We start from the raw sequence: 24,992 nt of genomic DNA on the forward strand, positions 1-24,992 counted from the left end.
CTCACTTGTTGATTTTGTCCCATTAAGGCCTGAAGCGTCTGGCAAAACATCTCTCTAAAACCTAAGGGCAACTTGAGAATCAGCTTCTAAATCGTTTTTGTGGTTACGTTTTCCTGGAAATTCAACACCTACAAAATAATTGATATCTGAGCCCCTGTACAGATAGAAACATAATTCCAAAATAATTTGCGATCTTATACCTCTGGCTTTTCACACAGAATACATTATTGTTTACCGTTTCAAATGTAAAAATAAAGTGTCCGTGCAAAAACCCTAGTTTTAATTTAAAAGATGATTGGTAATTAATCACCATCTATTCTGTTTCTATTCTGCAGTAATGCGCTCCCGGAATAAATGGGTTAAACCCATTATTTATTTATTTTTTTTCAAACCTCCTCAAAATGATGAGCACCAGTTTCTGCAGTCGACATCATGCAGCTTCGAAACTTTTTTTTTGTCATAACACAACAAGACCCATGAACACACACCGCATAAGATATGCACATCCGTCAACACTGCAGCTCTCACTTTGCTTTGTAACTGACTCACCTGTCATTGTCCACGTTCCTGAAGCCCGGCAAAATGTGCCTGAAGCTGGAGTTGCGGTCTAGCTTGGGTTGACTCTTGGTGCGCTTGATGGAGCCCTTCAGCCGCCGACTCAGGAAGCCCTGGGGGCCCAAAAAAATAACAAAAAAACTCAAAACAAGTTCATAATGTGATAAATTGAATGTTATAAAGGGATAAAAATCCCGTTATAACATACGTTTTATGTTTTTAATTGATAAGTTAACTTATCAATAACTTCTATTTAGCACTTTTGAACTCCAGTAATGAAAAATGCGTCCCAAGTATAAAATGACCAAAACCAGCTTCTTTTGAAGCCAATCGTCCTTTTTAATCCCTCACGTTTTTCCATGTTCCAGCAGTTAAAGTCAGGACAAGGTTAAAGACCGTTACCTAAACAAAAAAAGCAGTGCAACGCTAGTGACCATCTCCATTATTCAACGATTACATGTTGTGGTTCCCTGCTAATGACATCATGGTCTAGCTCTGACTGGCTACTCTTCAAACACAGTAATCGGGCACTAATTCGCCGGCTACACGCCTTCCGTTCAGTCGGTTTTGTTTTTTTTCCCACCCCTCTTCTTTGTCTGACTGCGTTTACTTTCACCCTGGCGAACATCTGCAATCGCGCTCCCCAAGCGCCCCGCCGTTGCCATGGCAACTGTCGGCTGGCATTTGGAGCGAGAAGAATATTAAGAAAAAAGAAAAACTGTCAGGATGCTGCCAGTGTTTGCCGAGACACGAGGCTGATTTTATTTGGCGAGAGAAGCAGGGGGTTGAATAAGGAGGATGATTGCGGAGTGCTAATTAAATGTAGCATGTTTATGTAACCATGCGCAACTGATGACTATTTTTGTCCTGGCGAAGCTCAAAGCACCTAGCTCTACAGTTTAAGATTTCTTTCCTGCCGCTTGTATACGAAACGCAAAGAAAATGTTCAAAACAAACTAACAAAACGTGATGCAGTGTATCACAGCCAAGATTGATGAGGTAGCTACTCTTAGAACAATAACCACTGACAATGAATGAAGGTAACTCAGGTTAGCTGTTTTCAGCTATTCTTAGTTAAATGCTAAAAAGCGGCAGAGGTTGATTATTTTACAAACTTGTTTCTGTTTACTATGTCACTAGCATTAACGATAACCAATGAATGATAGCCAAGATTAGCAAGGTAGCTGGAAGTCATTAGCAACGCTAAAAAGCAACAGTGGGTATTTTTTAGGCTGCATTTTTACTTGTTACCAGCATTCCTGATAAAAACTCACAAAATTCTGAGGTATGTTCTCCATTGGACAGACTCACTGCAAGATTTGTATTGATGATTAATGATGCCAAAGATGTATGAGGTGGCCGAGGTGAGCAGTCAATTAGTTTTTTCGCCTGCATTTGTATCAGTTCTACTATTTCTGATAAAAACTCACAAAATTCAGAGGTGTGTGCTTTTCATTGGACAGAAATTCAATGCAAAAACTGTATTCTGAATTCATTTTGAATGATGCCTAATGGTGAGGTAGTTACGGATAGCTGTCTTTAGCGATGTTACGCTAAATTCTTCAAAGCTACAGGTAATTTTTCTGCATTTTGGTTTATTACAATACCAGCATTGCTGATAAAAACTCACAAATTTAAGAGATACATGAAGTTTCGTCCAACAGAGCAGAGAGAAGAGATGCTTGTGAGTTTTGTTATATGCTCTGTTGGTATGTGTTGCTGCTCCATGTGTGCTAAAGTAGCTTGTTCAAAGGTTTATAATTAGCGTACCATTGCATTAGTATAAAACACTTTAAAAAAAGATAAATGATTTTGTGCTTAGCATCAACTGACACTACCTCATCAATCTTGCTGAGGTCTTTATTCGACTGCTGGGTCTTGTTTGGACTCACCGCTGATTTGTTTTGTCTTAACTCGCATTAATGCTGACATGTTTACCATTTCTACTGTTCTGTGGCATCCTCGTGTTCTCATGTATTATATACGGTAGTCAAACGACGTACCGCCGTCAGTCCGCCCATTAAGGCACCTGTGTAATTACCCGTCAGAGATGAAGAGGTCGCCCCGGGCTTTGGGAGATAATTAGAAAGCACCTTTATGACAGGCACACCTTTTGTTTGCCGCAACGAGCGCTTGTCGCCAGGAAACGACTTGAGTACGCAAGAAAAAAAGAAAACAGCAAATAGTGAAACTACATGAATTCAATTTTTTTCCTGTGGAAAAATTTGCGCAAAACTCATTTTAACTGCTATTTTTTGTTGCTCTTGTGGGGTGCCATAGGATGGCGCCAAAGCCCTAACTAATAGTCGTAATCAGTGTCTAGAAAGTATTGTGGAACTGACACCCCCTCCAATAAAAATCCTGTTCACAGCCAACAAAGGCATCATGTTTAATCAAGGAAACAGAATAGGAATATAACATTTTTAAATATAGTTTTTTAAAAATATATTTTAAATTCATGTACACCCATCCTGACAGAGTTGGCGAGTCCCCGCTACCTTGCACAGCACACTAATGGTTGGACGGATTAGTTGACTGGTCGATGAGTCGACTTAACTCTAAAATCTAAACTAATGGTGGATGTGATTAGCTGTTAGTCTTGCTAGCTTCAGCTAGTCCACTCACCGCTCGTCTTAAAGATTCATACCTGCGATTCTTTGGGGGGACTGTCAGCGAACAACAAGGGCAGCTGGTTGAAGTCCAACTCCATCTTTACGGCCAAAATATTATGTCCAATAATGTACAGAAAACAACTATGCGCTAGCGAGAACTTTGTTCATCATATAGGCCAATTTGTTTGCCACGACACACACCAACATTGCGACACCGGTGTCACTTTATGACACTAAAAGCGACACTTGTTACTTTATGACATTGACTTCCTTGTAAATGGCCATAGAGATGCTACAAACAAATGGAAATATTTGACCAAAAATGTGACCAGTAGCGAATCTACAATACAATAAAAATCACAAAACGAAATAGAAATAGTGAAACTGAGAAATGCATTAATTTCTTTTACATTTTTTTTAGAGTCCACGTACAATGTTCCGTCTTAGAACGAAAGTTGTTAAACTTTAACAGTAAAAAATGCAACTAAAATTGAAAATACATTTTTATTAACAAAATGAAATATTAACAAAAATACATTTATAAAATCAACTAAAAGTAACTAATTATAGTGAATATGTCCTTCATTTTTGTCTTTGTCAATTAATGTCTTGCTTAATAGTTCATTTTAAATGTACCGGTAGTTATTTTGGTATTGCTGTATGTCTGTACAGAAGGAAGGTCAAGCAGTTGTTTGAGAATTGTAGTTTACTTTACTTTATTGCACAATACTCAGTGTCCTTTTTTTTCTTATCTTAAACCCGACAAATACTCCATATAATGTATAAAAAAAAACTAATACTATAATTAATAAAAACTAAACAAAAACAAATAATTTTTGAAAAAAATAAAAACGAATAAAACTCAACAATCCGCTCAAAAAACTAGTTAAAACTAACTGAATTTAAAAAACAAAAGTCAACATAAAAACTAACTAAATGAAAAATCCCAAACTATTAATAACTCTAAAAGAAATATGCACATGATTCTAGCTAATTCTAACAATTATAATTAGCATAATGGTTAGCTGCATTTTTAATTATTTGTTTTTATTATGCTATGACGGTCTTTTAAAATACAGTGTGTCTTTTTTTAAAATGGGTACGTAGAGCAAAAAAAAGGTAACAACTGTACTATACTAAAAACAAACAAACAAACAAAAATCACACACCCTAAAACAAAACACCTGCTTATAAATTATTTGAATCATGCAAACATGATTTTTAATGTCAGATTCCTTGTATTCTTCCTTCTGATGGATGATGAGAAGCATTTAAAAAAAGAAGTATCTTCAGAGAGTGTACAATGAGGGCCTGCATTATTTCCCATCGGCCTGTCACTACACTCTCAGTGGAGCCTATTCTCTAACTTTCAATCAGTCCTTATGGATGACTGACGTCTACATTAACCCCACTCACACCCCCCCGGGGGGGTGGAGGCATGGTGGGGAGGGGGAGCCATCACCACGGAAGGTCGGCGGTACTGCAAAGTGCATTTAATTTGCCTTTGTCAAGAGTCTGAAACGTCGGGAGGAAAAGACACGCAGAGGAAGTAAAAAAAAGAGAAGCATGCTAAGAAAATGTGGGGACAGATATAGAAAACAGTGGCCTGGGGAAGAAAAAATATATTTCCCGGAAAATGAGTGCCAGTTGAAGCAGTATGAATGGACCCTACAGGTGTTAAAAAAAGTCAGAAAGAACATGTCATTGCTACAACAGCGCGACCCATTTTGATGCCCCCGAAAAACTTGACGACGGAGGTGGGTGGTTGCTGATGGAAGTTTTCCTAATTTCAATATTATCACAGCGGGATGCCCCTTCAACATACAGTATATGCCCCTATCTATGATTGGCAAAAGGCATGGACCCCAAAAAAATCTGTCGCTGGGGGGGTGCTGTGTGGGTGTCCCCCCTCAGGTGGATGCCCGGGTCCACTCCACCATTGGCCCCACCCTCTGCACATCCCTGATTAGATGTGTGTCAAATCTCACGTGTAAAAGTTGTTGTGGTTTGGGTTACATATTAAAAATCAAAAACTCCAAAAGTTTATTTTTTCCAATAAAATGTTTGTCAAGAAAAAATAATGTTATAGTTTTATTTATTTATTTATTTTTTAAATATAACATCAAATGTATCTGTATCTGTTTTTTGTTTTTTTTTAAAGTCAAAGAAATCATAACATTTTGTCCCCAAAAGTCAACCTGCCAAAATTTGGGCAACATCTTACAAATTGAACAATCTTTTATGTCTTTTTTTTAAATTATTTTTATTTTTTATTTTTTTATTAGAATGTATTAAAATGTGCCATTTTATTGTGAGAACAACTAAGTCCTTAAAAGCATAGCTACTGTATCATTTTAAAACAATATAATCTTTTTGTAATGTTTTTTAGGCAAATTTGAGGTTGTTGTCTGACAAAAGTTGGCAACTATTATCTTTGTATTTACAAATTGTCCGTGATTTATTTATTTTTAATCTATATTATGGAAGTTGAACTTGGAAGACAGTGGTGGAGTTTGAGTGCCGCTTCCTTTCCGAGCCTCATCTCTACCAAACAAGGTGATGGAAAAACATTTTGACAGATTTAGCTCAGGAGCACTTTGGATGTTTCCGCCGACTCTTCCGTGAGGAGAGAGAGCATCGAGAGGGCTTTTTTTTTTTTTTTTCGTTACCTAAAAGCGGGATTGCACACCAAAGGCATCCCACTGATCCAATCATCTACAGTATAGGGCTGCGGCATAACATTTCAAAGGTTTTTCCTAACTGACTAAGTATATGGAAAGACGTATAATTGACGTAGAGAAGACAGCGAAATAGTCTAAGGATGAACGCTGAACATTTTTGAAAAAGTTGACAAAAAATCTTAGAAGACACAGGCAAAAAAATAAATAAAAAACTTTACCCATCTGTTTTGGACACCTGCATCCGATTGTGGCTTATTTTGGGTGAATATACAAGTACTTTGTCAAAGTACGAGCCAGAGAATTTGCCTTAAAAGGCTGAGTCATATGAAAATGGCCGACTTCCTGTTCGGTTTTCTTGAGACATTTTTGTGTGTCCTGTTATGATAAACATGTCCACCATTTTTTATGTCCATCGGTAAAACTGGCGGGGCAATTTTCTTTTCAATTTTCCAAGGAGCTCTACTATGTGAATTTTAGCAGGTCATGCTCAGGGCAGCATAAATACATAAATTTTGCCCACGGTACTGCAAGAATTGGAGCTGTTTTTAAATTAATCATAAACTGCGATTTCAAGGGGGCCTAAACCGAATTGTTATTGCTTATTGATGCCACAAAATGGTGGCAAAGCATTTCTGTTAGGTCGATTTTATTTACTGTGGTCTGGAACAACACAAAGAATTGACCAAATGCATCTAATATGTACACAATCATGAACCCACGTTGCAAAAATGATTGTATTCAGTAGTTAAATTTTTCAACACAGCAAACCAATTTCACGCGAAGCTCATCAAAAGTACTTGCAAGGATACGAGTCTAGGTAACGAAAGGCTAGGCAAGAATTTTTATCTTCAATTTTTAAAAACTTTTTTAGTACATATTTTGTAGATTTTTTTTTTGTTCCATAATGCGACAATCTGACATTATGCTACTGTATAGAGTGTAAACACATTCAGTGTTTACACATTACCTCGACTACGCCTCCTGGCTCGTTTCTTATTCATGCAAATACCCACCGCTAATTGCTAATTAGCTTCAAATTGATGACTCATCACCGAATTTTCCACTCAATTAACCACCTGTTTGTCTACGGAATTAAATGTGACGCTCTGCATATTGCACTGGAATAAGAATGATAAACACAATGTGCATGTGTGTGTGTGTGTGTGTGTGTGTGTAAGTGTGTGTGTACATTGACTGCTATGTGCTTGCTTGAACCGGCTTTGATGTCACGCAGGGAGAAATGAAAGTGATATCTGCGGAGGACTTGCACGGACACGCTCGAACCCAAACCCACAGTGGCGAACATCAAAAAACTGCGTTTCCACTTCATCAAAGCCAGTCGGGCTCACATCGCGTCCATCTGGATACCAGACTGAGACTCTGTTTGACGGAGGCAGAGGTGGCAGAAGTACTCACACTCTGTACTTAAACGGAAGTACAGATAGTTGTGATTAAAACGGACTCAGGTAGAAGGAGATGCACTGATTTAACTCCTAAGTACAGGTAAAAAAAGCACAGACTTTGAAATACAGCTAGATGTAGTTATTTAAATCCTCAGTAAAAAGTAAAAAGCACACTCTGAAATGTACTTATTGTGGTTGGCCTTTATATCACTTCACATACAGCTATTAAAACTTCTTCCAATAGCTTTGCCAATGTTGTGAACAGAGTAACAAAAAAGAAAAAAAAAAAACGACGCAAAATTGTTTATGATAGACGCTGAAGAAATACACTAATTCTGAGCACCAGAAGCTGACACAACCATTCATCCATTCATTTTCGTCGGAGTCGGTTCACAGTAACCTAAGCAAGGAAACCCAAACTTCCCTCTCCCAAGCCACTTCATCAACCTTTCCCTGGGGTATCCCGAGACATTCACAGGCCAGAGACACAATCTCTCCAGCATGTCCTGGGTCTTCCCCAGCGGTTGCTGCCAGTGGACCAGAAGATCGGAAAATCTGACAAGGGGGTTATCTCGGGGGCATCCTAACCAGATGCCCGAGCCAGCTCATCTGACGGGCTTCTCACCCAACTAAATTTCTACTGCTTGTATCTGCAATCTTGTTCTTTCAACGCATTCACTATACAAATTATTCTTGCATCCGACAACATCAGGCAATTCACATAAATAATACTGTATACTATGTCACTTCCCTTCACTGGACAACAAAAACGGAAAGAACCGAAAGAGAGACTCACAGTACTCATGGTGACTCTGAATGGCGTAGCGGCTGAGGCGGCAGAGGCAGACGTGGCCTCCATGGTGGGCGGGGTTTTGTCCGTCGGGCTGCCGGGCATGCTGCGTCGGCGCCCGGACCTCTCTGGAGGCGACTCTACAAAAAGCAAAAGAATCCAAAAAAAATGCAGAAATGTTAGAGTGGCTTACAATAACATTAAAAGTACTTTTTGGAAATAACTATGCCAAGTTGCCAACTACGCCATTTTATTTTAATGGTAGTCATTAAAGCGCTGCCTTTTTTGCGGCACTGCTGATATAGGTAATTCTAAGCCATTTTTGGGGGGTGGGTGGGGGTTGTCAAATACTCATAGGCGTTTACTGTATACCAATGTGCCTGTTTTGTGTTTTTTGACACGCACGCTTCGAAGATTTCCATACTCGTCAGCACGACCTCGTTTGTTAGCCTGCGCCAAATTAGCCGTCTGCTGTTTAACGGGCATGCTGACGGAATGAGCGGCACTACGTTAATTGGCAGACGGAGGAATCGCATGTTCTGGCTGCGCAGCTTGCCGCTTTCCGTTGCAAAAACGCCCCCCTCGCCGCCCGGCGTCAACGTAAACACAAGACGGAACAGATTTACTCTTCCGCCACACCAGTCAGATTGCTTTTTTTCCTGTGAGGACCATCTGGATTCGTGAGTGTTTGCTACCGTAAAAAAAGTTGTTTTTTTTGTACTTTAATTGAAACAACATGCACACAAGCACCAAAGACATTTAATGGGAGGGCAACACAACACAAATACTTTAAAACCTTTACACCACTCTTCCAAAATTTGCTGTCATGCTCCACCCATCCACCCACAAAAAAGTCAAATCCTTCACAATTTAACATTGCCCGTCTGTCTAGTATACAGCTACATGATAATTTGATAGTAATCAAACAAAATCACGAGAACGGTCCCAAGGTAATGGCCAAAACGACCCTAAAATAAGGTCTTTGGGTCTTTTTGTGCATGGATTTTTGAGACTTTTTTTGTGGCTCTACTCATGATTGGCACGCCTACCAAATTTCTTGTTTCACTCCTAACTGAAACTGACTGTTTTTTTTTTTAATTTAGTTTAGTCGGGTTTTGTGTTTAACGGCATCTCATTGAACTTGGTCGGCATGCTCCACCCCCACACACATTGATTTAGCTTTGTTCATCTGTTTAGTAAATGTGATGCAAATTTAGTAGAGATTCGACAAACCCTCTAGGGTGAGTTTCTTTGAAGGACCCCTAGGAACGGTAAAAACAACCCCAATCGACCTCTTCAACCCAAATTGGTCGACGTCCTGAATTGGCTTCTAGAGGCTTATTTTGTGCATCTACTAATGATAGACACGCCAACCAAATTTCTTGTTGCTAAGTGATAAAGACTTTGGGGGCTGATTTTTTATTTATTTAGTTTGTAGGGTTTTGTGTTTAATAGCACGTCATCCGCCATGCTGCGCCCATTTGCAATGACGAAAACTTAAATGCTTTGTGATTTAGCTTTGTTCATCTGTTTAGTGTATGTGATGCTATTGTATTAGCAAATAGACAAACCCTTTAGGATGAATCTTTGAAGGAACCCTAGGAATGGTAAAAATAAAAATAAAAATCATAAAAATAGGAAAACCGTTATTAGCTTGGAATTTATTAGACGTAATTGAATATTTTATGTGCCAAATTTTTGGGTACATATATGTACAGCTGATGTCTCATTTCATCCTGGTACAATGTTTCTCCTAAAAAGTAAGGTAGTCACTAGTTTTGTGTGGCCACATTCAAAAGTGTCGCATTCCAAATGAAAAGGACAAGAAGAAGAGCGGGTTTGGCGAACATCAGCTTTTTAACTACCCAGCCAACGCCGCTGCCTCCTTACCCCCCTTGCTTCCTTCCTTCCATTAACATTCACTAATATAGGTCACGCCGCACATTTCCTCTATGTGGAACGCTGCACCGACAGACCTCCAGTTAAACCCTCAGAGGCGAGGCCGACACGGGACATTCCCGTTTGCAAACGACCGTAGACGGAAAAGGCTCTGGGCCATGCACGAGTCCCCGAACAAAACAAAAACAGAAAAGCCAACCCATGCTGGCTGGTTTTGACACGACTCAAACTTTGTTACATGACAGGAAGTTGTTAGCGTGACATTGTCGGCGTGCTTTTGCCTGAAATGATGAGCCGTGTCATTGTTTTTTTTTTTTCCTCATCTGAGGAGATGCTGGAACAGAGGCGGAACGGAGCCGGAACTCTGGTGAAAAAGCTGCCGCAGGAGATAATGCCACTGTGACCAAGTTTAATGGTATTTAATAGTTGTAGGGAGTAAAGTACAAATACTTCATTACTGTACTTAGATTTTACAGGTATTTAGATTTTTCAGGAATATGTATAGATTCGTACTTTCTACTGCTTATTTGGTTGTTTGAGGTTATGCTAGTTTCGTTAGCCTGTCTATGACGTTTCACATTATATGTTAGCATTAAGCTGGTGAACAAAATTAAACAGTTCAGTTGAAGATGTTCGGCTTTATATACAGTATACATGTTGAATTGTCTTTTATTTTACAGTATGTGTCAGTTTTACTGAAAACGTCAACTGCAATGTTACAAGGATTTCACACCTGTGACATTTCACACTAAAATGCTGTAATTGAACAGCTGAAAACAGTATTTTTATGATATGACCAATCAAATCACAGTATATCATTGTATCTTTACCATAATTTATTGTGAAATATTTACAGAAAATGACTGTAAAACTAAGGCACCTAGTAGCCACTAATTTACTGTCAATTTGCAGCCAAACCCATTATAGTGTGGGACTAAAAAAAATAAACAGCTTGAAGCAAGCACGCTCAACCTCTTATTTGGAGAATTGTACGATCAAGTTTTATCATTTCCTCAAAGTGGTGTTCTATGATAGTCTCACAAGAACAGGCACAAAAATAAATTTTAAAATGTGTTTTACTCAATTTCACCGTTTTAAGTGTGTGGGAAGGGTGAAACTCGATAAAAAATATTTTTTTACTTGGCCTCTTGATGTCACTGATTTTGACCTATCGTGGGTGGGTCTGAAACATTTCCCCCGGAATAAATGAGGGTTCACCATAGTGCCAAAACCAAGCAGGACTACTCCTGCCAGTGTTTTAGCGCACCAACATTTTCATCTTTTACGACCTGAGGCAAATATTTGTCACTTTGGTAGATAACTGCTTTGCTATTTTCTGCTTTTAACCGCCAACAGCAGCTCCATTTCATGGGGAAAAAAAAGGAGGAAAATGAAGGCAAGATGTTGAAGCAAAAACGCCATAGTGGGACAGGTACAGTGTATTGTATACCGGTAATGCAAAGAAAGGTGTGAAAATAATAAACAGCATAGAGTCTGAGTGCAGCTTCTTCGCAATGACAAGACACCCTTAGGGCTGAAAAAATATCTTCCAAACCGAATGAGGAGTCTTGTGTTATGACAGGAACACAAGACACGCACACTTTGAAGTTGTCTGACTTCTATCTTAAAATAGACACTCCGCAGTGACGAAGCTTTTCTGCTTATTTTTTGGAGTTTTTGGAATATTTTTCATGATGGAAGTGATCCCACAAGCTCAGTACACTTTCGTTAGATAATGGCAAAAAAAAGGTGATTTTTTTTTTCTTCCAAGATTTGCAGGTTGTTGGGTTTTTTTTGCTGTAATTTGGAGTTCAGTTAAAATCTTCCAGAAAATATTCCTACAAATTCAAATGCAGAGGTTGAATATTTCTATTTAACGAGCAAGCACAATAATCATTTGAATGTAGAATCACTCTGCGAATCCGTTTGCCGTGCACCCTCTCCATTACGTGTCTGTCAAAGGGAGAGTAGTTTTACTTCCTTTGAATTTTATTTTGCTTTACTAAACAGGAAGTCAAACCTAAAATTTTCTTTTCAAGAATATGTTCAAATCAGGCCCACTAGGTACCTACCAATCATGGCTCAACTTCAGAAAACAGGTGAGCCGTGATTGGTCATTAGCTGAGCCCTGAGCAACTGTGATGTCATTTTCAGTTGACAGCAAGTGACAAAATGGCCGCCCCTGAGATGGCTAAAATGGGTGGATTTTGCTGCTTAACTCATATTCCACAAATGCAATATTAATCAGAATGCCACGTTTAGACTAGTGAAGGCGCATATCATCGCAAAGATTTTTTTGTGGTTAACGTCCGCTTTAAGTGGCATGTCTCGCTTGTGTGGATTTTTTTACTTGAATACAACTAACGTTGCAACCATGTCGTGTCATCTTCCAAACCGCTTATCATGTACAAGGTCGCGGGGAGGTGCTGGAGCCTATCCCAGCTGACAATGGGCGAAAGGCAGACTACACCCCGAAATGTCGCCAGCCAGTTGCAGGGCACACACACACAGACACCATCACTGACCGACGTTGCAGCCAATAGTTTTAAATCATCATGGGTATGATGCGGCAATTTAGTTTCACTTTGAAGGGTCTGACGAGACCCCTTTTTTTTGGGTATCCTGACCTTAACTCTACTCCATGGATGAACTGCATTTGCAGGTGTTTTTTGTTTTTTCAGCCCTTCCCATTCAGTTAACCCTAACGAAACTCCTACCCTTAACAACGTAACCATAACCCAAATCCTAAACCTACTCCCAACTCCTAGACATACCCTACTCTTACACTTCTTACCCTGACCCCTGAATATAACGCTTATCCTACCCCTAACCGTACACCGACACATTACCTTTCCCTTCATTTATAATTTATAATTCAGTGGTTGAGAAGTATGAGTTCACACACACACACAAAATCTGATCTGTCTGCCTGACAGAATGACTTGAGTAACTGTCAAAACTTGGGCGCGTTGTTTAGATCCACTGCGGGCCAACAAGATGTGCGGTCGGAAAAATGAAATAAAAAATAAAAAAATCACACAGCTATCAGCAAGATTCTTTGTCCCCACCAATCCTCACTCCCGCCCACCTTTCGGGTGCGAGACAACCCGCCTCGATGGGTTTGCGCGCCGCCTCTTGAATTTAAATGCGTTGCTTTAATGTCAATCACGGAACAATGCAATGTGATGCAATTTGGGCTCCTCCAAAGAGCGGTCTCATTAGCGACTCATCGCTTGAATGATGATCCGTTTAATAGAGGTCACAAGACACTTAGCGCACGTTTCAAGCACAGTTTTGTCCAGCTTTATGGCTCGCGTGAAAAATGAAATAAAATACATGCTGGCGTGTGCAAAAGAGGATTTCTTTGTGTGCACGACGACAATGTGCCGGACTCTTGACCCGTGAGATGTAGTATTTACTCAAGACAATAGACTGATAAAGAAGTGCAAAGATTCACTTGACGTAAGAGTTCTCACTTTGAAACACAGCAAACTCAAGATGATTTACCTCGATTGGGTCACTGACTCAATTTAGCAGACACATCAAAAACACTGTGGACTCAAACCGGCTTGAATTGACTCGGTTTATTTGGTTGTCTGACTTAAGTGATTGGACTCGCCAGAATCACTCCAGAGTCAAACAATTGTGTTGTGTAGCTTCAATGATTGAGGGCAGTGGATTAACTGGAAAAATTGCAAATTTAGAAAATTCTGTTGTATCAGTTCACTGACTAGAGTTTCTGAACTCACCATAAAAACGACAGACTCATGAGAATTTGCTTTCCTTGGTTCACTGAGTCTGTTTAGTGGAGTTCACAGAGGCAATGCGGATTATTTTGTCGATTGACTCACGCGAGAGTACTCACTGAAAACACTGCAGACTCAAATGATTCTTTTTTTTTTTTATGTTAATGACTTGAGTTAGTGGACTCAGATGATTTTTGTCCTGTGACTCGAGACTCAGTGGAAGTACTGCAGACTCAGACAGTTTGGTTATAACACTATGGACTCAGAAGATTCTGATTAATCGGTTCACTGACTAAAGTCGGCGGACTCACCAGAAACACAACAGACTCAAAACAGTTGTGTTGAATCAACTCACTGATTTGAGTTATCACACTAACGGGAACCTCACCAGAAACTCAAGATGATTGGGTTGTATGCGTTCACTGACTTGAGTTATTTGACGCATTGGAAACCCCATGGATTCAAAATGATTCGCTATAGTATCGGTTCTCGGACACGATTCTCCTGTGTCGGTTGTTTGACTCGAATTTGGGGATTCAACAGAAAGTTGCTGGAGGAAAAAGTGGTTGATGTTAAGAAGAGGAAATTCATGTCAATGCGAAATCTATCGCGATTTACCAGCAACTGTGCACGCCGTCCCTTTGAAAGGCCTTGCTCTTCTGTGTAATCTCATTCCATATTTATAGATTACAGACAGGATTAGCCTGCACCTGTCACCGTTATTGCAGTTTTATGGCCGTGCTCAGAAAAAGCACAAAGTCCTCTGGACCGTCTCCACCATTTACCCAAGGCTTGAGGGCTGAGACAGCAGGGAAGGATGGTAACTTGAAATTCTGGATGATTCAGTTATATTGGTTCACTGACTCGAGTTAGCAGACTCGAATGATTCCGTTGTGTGTTTTTTTTGGGCTAGTGGACTGACTGGAAACAACTGGACTCAGATGATTTGCTTGTATCGGTTAACCGACTCTTCGCCCATTGACGGCTGGGATAGGCTCCAGCAGCTCCCCGCGACCCTGTATAGGATAAGCGGTTTGGAAGATGACATGACATGACATTTGGTTAACCGACTCGAGTTAGCAGAGTCAGATGATTCAGGTAATGGTTTACTGAATCAAAGAAGGGTACACACTGGAAACACCGCAAACTCAGGTCATTTGGTTTCATCAGTTTATTGATGAAAGTTAGTGGACTCACCAGAAACACGTCGGGGTCAGATGATTCGTTGTAATGGTTTACCGATTCAAGTGAGTGGAATCACCAGAAACACAACGATGGACAATTTGGTGAGATTGATGGACTAACTTGAGTTAGCGGTTTTTTAGATCATTTAGGTGAAATGGTTCACAGACTCTGGAAGCAGAGTGGACTCAGATGATTATTACTATTGTATAAATTCACTGGCTCAGGATAGTGGACACCAGATGATTTTGTCCATTTAACCGAGTTAGCGCACTCACTGGAAACACTGCAAACTCAGATGACTCGGCTATATTAGTTCACTGACTCAGGTTACCGGATTCAGATGATTTTGCTGTATTGATTCACAAACTAGAGTTAGTGAAGTCATGGTGATTTGCTTGTATCAGGTGTTATCTATTCGTTGAATAAGGAGAAGCAAGCACGGGATCCCCCAAAGAAGAAGGTCACTCAAACTCTGGGACCGTGTTTGAGTTACCGGTACATGCCTCAACTTCCCATGACAACAGACAGCAAGCATGAGATGTAGCCTGCATTTTGTTCTATGTTGAGACAAAACAGGTTTGCATAAGCACAGCTAAAGGCGAACTTGTCTGGTTTCTCTTCTTCGACTGCATAATGTTCTCCCTGCATGGGAACGCGCCCAAGCTAGGGAACAAAATAAGTGCGACTAAAACACAAAGATACTTGGCTCAAAATAATGAACTTCTTTGGGGGATTTGAACATCCCGCAAGAGCTTTTGCTTTACATTTGAACATGAGGAAATTCTGAAGTAGAATAATAAAGCTTTGCCAAGCTATTTATAGAGAGAGTATATGCTTATGTAAATTTTTGTATGCTGTTTGTGCGTGTTGATGCTCCATGTGTTTCACTGTGTAATGGTATATAATTGCTAATATATTTCTTCTTACTTGGCAGTTTTTGTGTAAGATCATAGCTTAATTTTTTCCAGAAAAAAAATCAAGCTAATACAACTTGCTATTTAGATGTCGTTATTACTTAACTTAACTTAAAAGTGCCAGTGATACGTTCCATAATACGATAGGGGTAGGTAGTACAAATACACTAGTTTTAAGACATTAGTGGTCATTTTTTAGGCTTACTACAGTATGTTCACTTGCCAAGTCAAACACTCCTGTTCTATCGGCAGATAATTTTGCTTAAGTACCAGGTACCTAAATGAATGACTTTTTGTCCTTGTTTTTCAGGCCCACTTTTTCCGGTGTACACGGTGTCATGTGCTATGCAAATATCGCCAAACCGGCGAGAGAGAGAAAGGGGAAACAGTGCCGACTGATAGCAGACTTTCCATCCGCGCGCACACAAAAACAATAACACATGAGCTCACGTGGCCGCCGCAGGAACGCGAAGAGGTGCCTGCGAGACGAATCTCTAGATTAAGGCTCCGACGGTGGTCTAAGATCAAGGCAAAGTGTGTTTTTCTTTATAAGTGCGCTATTTCTGCACGGATGATCCCGATACAACCATTTAACGCTACTCTTTCATCTTTCACAGAGCCAACAAACACTTAACGACAGCCTTGAGTGTGTACTTTTCAAAGTTTTCAAGTGTGTACCTCCTAATTTGAGGTAAATCAGATGACACCGCTGTAGCGCTAATTGCTACTTCATTACTATACTTAAGTAGATTTTGAAGTAGACTTTAGAACTATATTTTTTAAGATGGCATGACATGCAGTGTGAAAAGAGCTTCAAAATACCACCCCGAAACTGGTAAAATTGCAGGCCAACTTCAACCCTTCATTCACATCAGTACTTATCACACAGATAGCGACGCAGAAAAAAGCCGCTTTTGGAAAGGGGCTGTCATGGCCCTACCTCAACTTTCATTGTGCCTCTTACCTTTCACACAGAACCACAACACAGGAAAAGCCAGCTTCGATAGCCAGTGTGAAAAGGCTTATAGACTCCAAGTACACAAAAACACATTGACTCACCCCCCCCCCCGAACAGGCAGGTTGACCCCGAGCTATCGCCTGTCAATTGTTGCCAAGGCGACCGCGAGGTAGCGCCAGCATGTAAATGCCAACGCCAAACTGTCATGAGCCACAGTGAAATGAATGCTTGTTGCTTTAAATCACTCCATCACTCCATTGGGGGGACCCAAAAGTAGGTTGCAGCCCCTTTCTGGGCGTGTGACTAACAGGTGGTTAAAAATCACATGGGGGGGTCCTTGATTTATGATGGTACTGACATACCTATTTTTTTAGTTCACTGTCCTTACTGTATAGTTATCATACTGTATAGCTAACATACTGTATCGTAGCATACTGTATTAATACCTATACATTACAGTATGATAATTATAGAGTAGCTTTTAGCTATCACACTGTATTACTAATGATTATACTGTACTGTAGTCATATTCTGTCCATACCTACAGGAAGATATACTCATACTGAAATATATTTAAATACCTTACCACCCTATACTGTATATCATTAGCCTAACAGCATAATTGGACATGAAGTCATTTTTAGCTTACTGTCACAATAGCAACTGAAAATACGAACGGGTTGCGTTTTGTGTGGTGTTTTTCTTTGTGTAGATTCTAAATCATCAAGGTTATGGTAATCTGCAAATATTGACACAAGGCAACTAGACTTTTCTTGTTTGTTGAATTTGTTTTCTGAAAATATTCAAATATCACTTAGGAAACGATGCTATTAGGCTAAGGATATGCTATTTAATTATCGCCTGACAATCAAGTCCACCACAAACTTGTTTCTGCAGTAGTATAAGAATGTGATCACGTGTCTCAGTTAGTGCCGTATTTCTTTTTTCTTTTTTATTGTATTGTTTTAAGATTTATGGCCGAGAAGTGTTTTTCATACAAATATTTACTACATTATCTTAGGTGACTGATGGAATATGGCACAGTCCACCTTTGGGACAAATGAGGATTATGTTGACATTGTAAACCGAGGACTCTGTTTACAGAGAAACATTTAACATATACCACAGATTAGACTTGTATTTTATTTGGAAATTATTTTCCAAAGGCTTGCGTCGGACACATTATTACCTGAGGTGTAATGGTACTTGTATTTGGTGTACCCGTGTACGATGCCATACGGAGTTCCTACATGTAACATAGGTAAGGGACAGAAAGTGGCTAGTCCATGAACAAACACACTGCAGCTCACTCTCTGGCTACGGATGCCCTGCATAGCGATATGCATTCGGTAGAGGACCGTGAACTGGGAAGCATTAACAAGGATAGCAACTGAGTAAGAGAAACACACATGTACCCCATCCATCATCGTGTGTGAGAGAATTGCTTGATGTTGCTACAAGAATGATTTGCGCAAGTGAACGCCTTGTGTCTTATGCCAGCCGAAAACCATCAGCTCGTTCAAAAATGTATTCAGTCGTTATCATTCGTAAAGTTACGTAAAAGTCATTAGTTCAGTGTTAGTAAAGCTATGTGAACGTGTACTTTTAGCTCGTTTATAAACAACGACATACCGTTGAACAAAATGTGTTGTTGTTGTTGTGACAATTTAGCAAAACGGGGAGAAAAATGTTGTTACTTTGGAACATTTCGGTCTGCTCTTTTATGTATAGGAGTTGAATCAGTACTTTTACTTCCACTACAGCCTTTTCTTACATAGGTATCCATACTTAAGTACAGAATGTGAGTACTTTTGGCACTTGTGTCCCAGAGTGACAACAGTTGAGAACCACTATACTAGATCTCATTTACTAGATGGCGTTTATTACCCCTGCTTGCAGCCGGCCGGGTTCGACTGCGAGAGCGACTGCGCTGACGCTGCAGTCGGGACTTGCCCAGGAATCTGTAGTAGTACGACCGTCTCCCGGATCCCTTCCTGGCAATCCCGGCCATCTTTTTGCTGTTACTTTGCAGTCTGTTACAAACTCAAGTCCTCTTCAGTGTGTGTAAAAAAATTTTTAAAAAGTTCTCATAGGAAAGTACTCCTGCACTGAAACTCCTCCATTGTACAAACATTCCACAGGGTAGAATGAGGAGATTGCAGCTGCTCGTGTCCTGCATGTCCCTGCAGCTCCACCTTTAAAACACTCCCACCCACCCCTCCACTTCCAAAAAAAAAAAAAAGTTTCCCACAGTGTTATCCCAGAGGTCCGGAATACTGCGTGTGTGAGCGTGTATCCTGGTGGGCAGGAAAGCTTCCCAATGTGGTAGAAAGAAGGAATTTTATCACAAAAAAAAAAGACAAAAAAAGCCAGTGTTGCCTGTTAGATACGACACAGAAAGATCCCATTGTACTAACGCAGTAAAAGTACATGCAAAACAACTCTCTCTGTATTAAAGAGGAAGCGGGCATGCGACTGAGAAGAGAAGCAAATAAGGGCAGAGGAATACTTCAAACGATCAACACCAGATAATAGAGAACAATGCTTTTACGGATGTGAAGTGTAAATGGGTTTGGTTACAAGATAAAATGGCAACTGGTGTTTTGTTCGGGGCCGCTTTCCAGTCATACAGGTCATGCTGCTCAACAAAGCTCTAATTGAAGGCGTAGAGAAGAGGAACACGTCTGTTTGCCTTTGAAAGGAAAGCGCCCCTCCGCCCGTGAGACCAGTTAACAAGTAACCATCATGATCTGGGTTTTAGCCCCCTCACACTGCTTGTCAAAACCCCGCAGTTGTCCGCCTTTTTGCCTGGTCGACGTGCAGGTAGCATTGAAGCCGACCCGCAAATTTGCAGGCTTTGGAGGTACTTTCAGAAGCCTCTCACAGTCTAACACAGCCGGGTTGTGCGTTGGCTGTCCTGTGTGTAAGGTACCTTGACAGGATTGGGAAGGTCAATGTCAACCTGTAAATCTGCCGGCATCACAAACTCCTTTCACACTGTTAGCCGAAGTTGACTCCAACCCAGTGTGTTGTGACTTTGTCTAAGGAACTGATGCAGGATAGCTTCGATGGTCGCATCCGAATCTCTTTTGCCCATCGAAGTTGTGTTTCCCTGTTTGCTGTCCTGTGGGTAAGCTACTGTCAAAAGGACAAAGGGTTCAAGTCAACCTGAAAATTTTCTGCAAAACGTCTGAGGTCACATCAGAAACCCTTCCGTATCAACACGGGATTGGAGAGTGTTGACGTCGACCCGCAGATCTTCTGGATTTGTCTGTAGCATCAGAAGCTCCTTTCGAACTGGCCTCAAAGCAGCGTTTTACATTGTTCTCTGCCCTGTGAGTAACTTGAAGTTGATCCACAAACTTGCCAGCTTCTGAGGTAGCATCAGCAGCACTACCCATCTAAAGCCCGCTTCACACGGCAGGATAATCGGACAGATTTTAGCCCCGAATCCCCCCTCCCGACAATCGTAGGCCGGGCCGACTCTCGTAATGGCTCTAAAGATAATCTTAGCAGGCTGCAGTGAGTGGTATGCTCAGACTGATCTCGGCCGCTCGGGAGGACGTCTGACTTCAAATCGGGGATATTCAACTTTGTTGGATTGTTTTGGCGCGGCCTCGCACCACGTGTGGTGTGCCCCGAGGACAAACGAGCACGCAACGCAGCCGGTTGACAGTGAGATGTAGCCAACCAGAAAGCGAGGTGACGGGGCGGCGAGGAAGCGCGTTGGGAATCCAAAATCAAAACAGTCATGGCGCAACAGAGCCCAATCTCTTTATCTTTTTTTGTGTCACTTTTTTTCCAATAAAAATAATTCACAAATGAGAGCCGCCGTCAAGACCCAACCCGAGAGCCCTGCTGCCTCTTCATCCGCCATGTTTGTTTACCCTGAAGTCTCATTTAATCTCGAGGGCTTTTGCCACATTTTCCATCTGACATGAGAACGTCCGTGAATGAATCGGTACGTGTGTGATATGATGATCTTGCCGTGTGGCTGCACACCACACACGGTACGTTCAAAACTGTACTACGCGCAATCTTTTTTCTCGTCGCGTGTGGGGTCTCTCAGAGTTTGGGAGTCGCCCGACAATTTTAAAATCCTGCCGTGTGAACTGGGTTGAAGGCGTATTCTTCCCTGCTTGCTGTGGTATGTGTCAGGTACCCAGACAGGAGTTTGAAATAGATTCACAAATTTGTAGTCTTTCAAGGTAGCAGGTCAAAAGTTACACATGAATTTGCATGCTTTGAAGTTCATATCAGAAACCCCTTTCACATTGGACTTCCAAGCTGGGTTTTTCCCTATCCAATGGCTCTTATGTACAGGTGCAAGAGGAGGGGGTAAAGTCAAGCTAAGAATTTGCTAACTTGTGACTCTATCAGAGAGAAGAGGAATATTACCAGCCACCATCCTCGACTCGCTGTCACGCCAACATCTCCACTCTGGCAATGATCTGCTGTTTGAACACTGACAGATCGGACACGGCAATTGCCCCTAAACGACGCTGGCGTTTGAAACTCTTCTTCAGTCCTTCTCTGCTCGCTAGGCTAACAGGCATGCCAGATACTGTATCAGTCAAGAGTCTGCTATCCTTCCACCCTGTGCGGCGTCTTTGTCAGTGTTATCGTAGCCCACGCATCTGACACAGCCTGCGCTGTTTCCGGAGGTTACTTAGCGGCACCGTTAGCAGGTAGCACGGACATGAAACAAGCCTGCCCTGTAGACATTGTGCATGCTCTTACATTAAGGCAAGCGGTTTTTAAAGCAGCACCGGGCAAGAAATCGACCTTAATAAAAAAAATTCACAATTCTTTTGATGAAATATTGACTTACAAGCAGTTGAATGGGACTTTGTCATGCCCTGTATCATTTTTTACTGGCACTAAGCAACTTTGAGGAGGATGGGATCAACCCTGGCACACAAAAAAAAATTACAAATGTCCTGAATTGCTTTACGGCATACTCACTTCCTGCTTTAGATATAAGGACGGAAGTCGATTCGATCGTCTACGTGCTATCACTGGCGTCATGGCAGAAGCCCCAATACAAACAAAGACACGAAAGTGTTGTTAAAACAAAATCAGATGAATTACCTTATTGCTATTCATCTTTCACTCAGCCACTGGAAATAGAAATGTAATTCAGTCCAACTTCTCAGGATTTCACAACACTACGCGCTGGCGCGCATGGGAAATGTGGTTGACGTTTGTCAAAACACTACCGCTTTTGTACACAAGGCATAATCAACAAAAACTGACATATGACAGTGTTGCTTCAACGCCAAGACAGTCAACCAAACACTAAAAGTGAGCTGGAGCAAATGTTGCAATGACAACTGTTGTGGGTGCTCCGACGATTTCTTGTAAAGTGGACGAGAGCCAAGGGACCGAATCGGGGTCATGCAGCATTACATGTCGCATGTCGTTGTTTTCTTTTTTAACTATAAGCTAGCTAGTGTTGGCTCAGCTAAGAGTACATGCTATCAAAATCTCAATGTGTCTACTACATGCGCCACAAGCAGATCCGCACAGTTGTTGACACGTGGATGAAGTGAGTTAAAATTATTTTTTCCATTATGACTGCTTACTTTTTTCCACACACTGGGCTGCCTAGTTGCCACCCCTTCAATGTGTCCACTGCATGCGCCACATGCACAGATTCACACAGTAATTGAGAAGTGTATGAAGTGCGGCCTGCATGACTGAAAAACACTTTGATTGCTTTTACAGCCTCTTGTTTTATTCCACACTCTAGGCTTCACTTGTGCAAGTAGAAGCATCTCACCTAGTTGCAACCTCCTCAATGTGTCCACTGCATGCACCACATGCGCAGATCCGCACAGTAATTGACAAGTGTATGAAGTGCTTCCTCCGTGAGTGAAAAATGCTTTTATTTCATTTGCAACTGCTTGTCCCTCCCATACACGCTCGGCTTCACTTATGCAAGTAAACCCCTTCAGTGTGTCCACTGCATGCACCATATGCACAGATCCCCACAATAATTGACAAGCGTGTGACGTGCTTCCTCCTTGAGTGAAAAATGCTATTTAATCCTTTGCATTTGCTTGATTTTAAACCCCAACACTCTAAGCTTCACTTCCGCAAGTAGAAGACTCTCTCCTAGTTACAGTATGTGAGGCAGGGTTAACTATGGCTCACTTACAGGAGAACTGGCTACCTCCACAAAACATACTAATTGGCAAGACAAGAAGTAGGGTGTTTAGTATTTTGACAAAATTTAACAATCATGTCATGAAAACACATTAATAGATTAATAACAAGTTAGAACAAACTTGAAAGATTAAAGGCAAATGTATTGTACGTTCAAGTTTAATACAACTGAAGTGGACTAATAGGCAGTGATTCTTTTGTGCTCTCCTGGAGGGAACGAGCGTACAGCTACAGCACACTTTGAAAATCAGTGATTAAGAGCTTACAGATGCAAAGGAAGCCGTATCGATCGCTAACTCTCAGCTCTATTGTTCCCGTATCAATAAGAGAGCCTCGTGCAGAATGTGCTCGGTGTTGTTTATTTAGCCATCGAGCGGCCGGAGGTGAACACAGAGCCCGCGTGGTCAGGAAGCGTCTGCAAATGACGAGAAGTCCTTTTGTTGCAGGGTTCCTCGTAATTTCCAGCAAACGCTGAATCGTTGAGGTTACCGCCAGGACTCCCCAAACTGCATTTGCTCTGTAACGCTGGTTACCAACCCGTTATTGAGCTAGAGCACTTATTTGATTTGGGAAAAAATTCCTGCGTCATCAAACAAAAATGTCAAGAAAGGTACAGTACGGCGGACCTCAGGTGTTTGCATGAAACCGAAGAAAATTACTGCAAATCTTAATCAGAGATAGATTTGTGCGTCCCTTAATTTATTTTTGTATAGTTTATATGGTTTTTGAGATTTTAATTTTTTGTTTTTAAGTTTGGCCTATGAAAGTTTGCGCTATACCGATTTCACTATGCCTTGTAATTTATAGCTAACGTTTCAGAAATGAATTCATATATCGTCGCTGTCCTGTAAAAAACACTTTTCTCCAATTTTTTTCATTTTTCTTATTTTCACATGAATGGTGTTTCCAAAATATTAACATAAAAACCATTCGTGCATCTCTCATTTTAAAAATGTGTACAAATTTGTAATTTGTTGTTTTTAAACAATTTTTGTCACCTTGTTTTGGGTACTTCTGTTTAGATTTGCTTGAGACTTTGTTTATTATCCTTAAATTGTGTTTTTGTTGTTTTTTTACATTTTAAATTGCTTTTACATATCTTTATTGGTTGTTTTGCATTCTAAACCACAAATAATACTTTCAATTAAACAAAAAACAATACTAGTTTATTTTTGTTACTTTTAGTATGCCTTGATGATATTCAGTACCCCACTTACTAGTTAATTAAAAAAAACAAATGAGTTAAGACAGTAGGACAACACTGCTGCAATGACCTCATTGTAGGTGTATGTATTATCAATAATGAATATTGGCAGACATTTTGCTTAGGGTCCCATTGAGACTTTAAGCAAAAGGGTTAAATGGACTTTAGAGTGCAGTCCAATAGCTCCGCCTTGTGGAAAAGGTGGCAATGCACAAATCCAAACAAATTCCAGCCTGCCTTTTTCCCCGTGAACTTTTCCAAAGGTGAAAACATGGATGTGTAGTGGATATAGACATACTTCCAGGGAGACTTCTGTTTTTTACTGACCAAATAAGCAATTCTAATACCGTGAGATAAGTTTAGTCAGACCCAAAAATGACAGGATGGCTGCAAGGGGATTTAAACGTTAAGCCGGAGGTCACTGCATCATAACACGGGTTACTTTTTATCTCCCTCCTCGGTGGGCTTTTCTAATCTCAACTGTTAAGCTGCCTCTGTCGTGTCCTCCTCCCAGCAACAGCAATTTATAGGTTGCTGGGTCAATTTGACACTGCCAAAGTGTCAGAAATGAGGAAAATATTATTATAAAATATTTTTTATTATTATTAAAAATATGAATAATTCTATAGCAGTTTTGTGCCATTATTAAATCACATTTCATTCCAACTTTTTTCTTTTTTTGCATTTGTGAAAACTTTTAAGTGGGTGAATTTGACCTGATGTCTAATAATTCAAAAGTCTTGAAATGAAAAACATGGTTTGTGTCACATATCAACTCCATTGTGAACTTTATTACAATTTATTGTTATTATTATTATTATTGTTATTATTGTCGTCAATGTTGTTATTATTGTTATTATTATCATTATGTTTGTGT

General features: G+C 40.5%; 1 protein-coding gene across 6 annotated transcripts in view; it reads right to left on the reverse strand.

Annotated features, from left to right (window-relative positions):
- The window catches only part of dab2ipb (DAB2 interacting protein b), a 91,153-nt gene that overhangs the window by 43,121 nt on the left and 23,040 nt on the right, over positions 1–24,992 (reverse strand). For 4 of the 6 annotated variants that reach the window (XM_086053355.1, XM_086053357.1, XM_086053358.1 and 1 more), the window contains 2 exons: positions 8,048–8,181; positions 550–668 (listed from right to left, as the gene is read on the reverse strand). In XM_086053355.1, the coding sequence (XP_085909481.1) occupies positions 550–668; positions 8,048–8,181 (253 nt within the window). Of the gene's footprint in view, positions 1–549; positions 669–3,202; positions 3,372–8,047; positions 8,182–18,630; positions 18,811–24,992 lie in introns of those variants that run through there. The other 2 variants (XM_086053356.1, XM_086053360.1) reach the window with 2 other exon arrangements.

The sequence above is a fragment of the Filicampus tigris genome, chromosome 15 (assembly GCF_054856515.1).
Source record: "Filicampus tigris isolate MCC_2025a chromosome 15, RoL_Ftig_1.0, whole genome shotgun sequence".
In the NCBI taxonomy this organism is placed as follows: Eukaryota; Metazoa; Chordata; class Actinopteri; order Syngnathiformes; family Syngnathidae; genus Filicampus; species Filicampus tigris.